We start from the raw sequence: 2,996 nt of genomic DNA, 5'->3' as shown, positions 1-2,996 counted from the left end.
AGGCCTTGATTCTAGGCGGACTCCAAGGCCAAGGTCACCCCCTCCACAGCCCCAGACTGGCCAAGCCCATGCTCCTCACCACCACGTGCCCTTGGCCACAGCGCTCGCGCCTGGGAGGACACAGAGCTGCAGCCAAGAGCAGCCAGCTGTCTACCATCACTGGGGGCATTTTCCTGGGGAGCTTGGCCCTGGCAGCTGCATTTTGCCACCTCCAAGCCCAGGGTGCCCTTTATGGAGAGAGGGAAGGTGCAGAGGGGTCTGTCACCTTGGAGAGAGTGTGGGGGCTCACAGGGGCCTCCGTCTGGGAAGGCTCTGCCGTGGCCTCCACGAGGGAGCCCTGCACTCCCTGGGAATGCCGGGCAAAAGGAGAGCGGCTTTTGGGAGGGCCCTCGCTCTGAGGTGTAGCCTAAGGAAGGTTCCTGTCTCTGGGAAGAGGTCCCCAGTGCCCTCCTGTCCCTCTGCTGTCCTTGTGTCCCTCTGCATGCAGAGGCCAGCGCTAGGTGTGCACCAAGTGGTCATCGGGCTGCTGGAGCACATCTGGCCCGTGGCTGTCACTGTGGAGCACATCCCGAAGGCCGTGTCTCCAACGGGGGAAGTGAGCAGTGCTCCCAAGGATTCTGCTGTCTTTGTAAATCTCTGCTTTGCACCTGCAGAGGGAAGGGGCAAGGGCTCTGCGAGAAGGGCGGCCTCCTTGCTGCAGAGCAGCGTGTCCCGCCTGGGGAGCTCTTTTGCGGGGCTCTTCTGCCTCTGCAGCTATGTGCTTGCTGCGTGTCGGGCTCTTGGAGCGCTGCCTAAGGAGTGCCTGACGCACAGCCCCACTTCCCAGTTGTTGGAGCTGGAGACTAGAGGCGCGGCACTTAATGCAGGCTTCGCAGTTGGGCCCGAGCGGGCTCTTCTCCTTGGGCTCTGCTTGAGCGTAACCTGCTGCCCTTTTTTGATGTCTTTAAGGGTGTGGATGAGGAAGGCTCCGAGGAAGATCTCCTGGGGCGCTTTGTCTACGATGTGGAGCAAGGGGCGGTCCAGACCTTCCACCTCAAGATACTGGGAGTGCCTGTGGGCACCACACAAGGCAGAAGCTGAGGTGGCCTGCAAGGCCTTGGGCAAGAGAGTGTGACCCAAAGCATCTCGTGGCTCTGCCTGGAGCACTGTGGCTGCCCCCTTGCTCAGGGCTGCGTTTCGCAGTATTTACCCCTGAGTAATGATGGCTCCCATGCTTCCTTTACAGAAGCAGCTTCCCAGAGCCTTCCAGTTCCTCAAATTCCAGGTGCAGAGCAGCTGGGAGAGGGGCAAGTACACCTGCCTCTATCGCGTGCAGGTTCACGGCATCATGGCAGCTCGGATGCAGCAGCTGAGCCAGGAGTAGAGTAGTTGTGTAGAGGAAAATAAAGAATCCAGTTGACATACGTCTTATGTGTCACTTTGGGAGTTGGTGAGATTTTGATTGCAAACTGGGAGAAAGCGCTGAGAGGGCTGCGCTGCCATCCAGAGGGGCCTGGAGAGACGGCGCAAGCGGGCGGTGAGAAACCTCCTGAGGTTCAACAGGGGCAAGTGCAGGGTCCTGCACTTGGGGAGGAACAAGCCCAGGCACCCGTAGATGCCAGGACTGACCTTCTGCAGAGAAGGACCTGGGTGCAGTGGAGGGCGACAAGTTGACCTTGAGGCAGCAGGGGGCCCTCGAGGGCAACAACAGTAGTGGGGTGCTTGGGTGCATCAAGAAGAGCGTCTCCAGCAGGCCGAGGGAGAAGATCCTCCTCCTCTCCTCAGCTCTGGTGAGGCAGCATCTGGAGTATTGTTGTCCAGCTGTGGTGCCCCAGCACAAGAGGGACAGGGAGCTACTGGGGAGAGCCCAGCACAGGGCGATGAGGACGAACAGGGGCCTGGGACATCTGTCCTATGAGGAAAGGCTGGGAGAGCTGGGGCTGTTCAGCTGGAGAAAGAGCGGGCTGAGGGGGGAGATGATCAGTGTCTACAAACACCTTAAGGGAGGGAGGGAGGAGGATAGGACACAGAGGCTCGGGGAGGCCGCGCGAAAGCCCGCAGGGCCACTGGGGCCATGTACGCACAGAGGCACGGGGAGGCCGCACAAAAGGACGCGGGGACCCGCTGGCCAGGTGGGCATGGAGGCCTGGGGAGGATGCACAAAAGCTTGCAGTGCCTGCGGGCCCAGCTGAGCACAGACGACCGGGAGACTTCCAGAAAGCCCACAGCGGAGGGTAGGCCAGCTTCTCACGGAGGACCGGATAGGCCGCAGGAAAGCCCGCAGAGACGGGAGGTCAGTGTAGGTACAGAGGCCCGGGGAGGCCTCAAGAAGGTCTGGAGGGCCCGGGGTGCCAGATGCGTATGGGGGCCCGGGGAGGCCGCACGAAAGCCCGGAGAGCGCCGGGGGCCGCAACAAAGCCCGGAGAGCGCCGGGGGCCGGCTGCGCACGGAGGCCCGGGGAGCTCTCATGCGAGCGCGGGGGCGGCGGGGCGGCCCTGGAAGGGGGACACCGGTGCAGGTGTGCACGGAGGCCTCCCCAGGCCCAAGCCCTCCGGGCTTTCGTGCGGCCTCCCCGGCTCTCCATGCACAGCTGGCCCCCAGGCCTCCATGCAGAGCTGTGGACGAGTCCCCGGAGGTCCACAGAGGCCCCGGGAGGCCGCACGAAAGCCCGCAGTGCCCGCTGAGCCCCGTGCGCGTGGAGGCCCGGGGAGGCCCCACGCACGCTCGGGGCGGCCCGTGGTGATTCCTGGAGCTTGGCCCGCGGCTCCGGAGCGTGGCGAGGGGATCGGGGAATCCTTAACCAGGGCTGGGCCCATGGCCGGGGGGGGCCGCGTCCCTGCGCACCCTCGAGCACCCATGGGTCCCCCGCGGCGCTGCCGGGCGGGTCACCGGGGACGTGCGGAGCCCCCCCATGCCGCCCTGCCCCCCCTGCGCCCCGCAGTGCTCGCCTCCACATCCCGTTCCCCCCCAAGGCTGCGCACCCCAAAACCCCGTGCACTCCCCTGCGAGGGTGCCCC

At 64.5% G+C, this 2,996-nt stretch overlaps 1 protein-coding gene across 1 annotated transcript in view; it reads left to right on the top strand.

The window, feature by feature from the left end:
- Positions 1-2,053: 2,053 nt before the first annotated feature.
- Positions 2,054-2,996, top strand: part of LOC112954126 — a 14,756-nt gene continuing 13,813 nt past the window's right edge. The window contains exon 1 of the mRNA XM_026047269.1: positions 2,054-2,213. Within this exon, the coding sequence (XP_025903054.1) occupies positions 2,054-2,213 (160 nt within the window). The remainder of the gene's footprint in view (positions 2,214-2,996) is intronic.

This window comes from Nothoprocta perdicaria, unplaced genomic scaffold (genome assembly GCF_003342845.1).
Source record: "Nothoprocta perdicaria isolate Ctin4 unplaced genomic scaffold, notPer1 scaffold_486, whole genome shotgun sequence".
NCBI lineage: Eukaryota > Metazoa > Chordata > Aves > Tinamiformes > Tinamidae > Nothoprocta > Nothoprocta perdicaria.
Note: the sequence above shows the minus strand (reverse complement) of the source record. Positions and strands in the feature narration are given on the sequence as shown.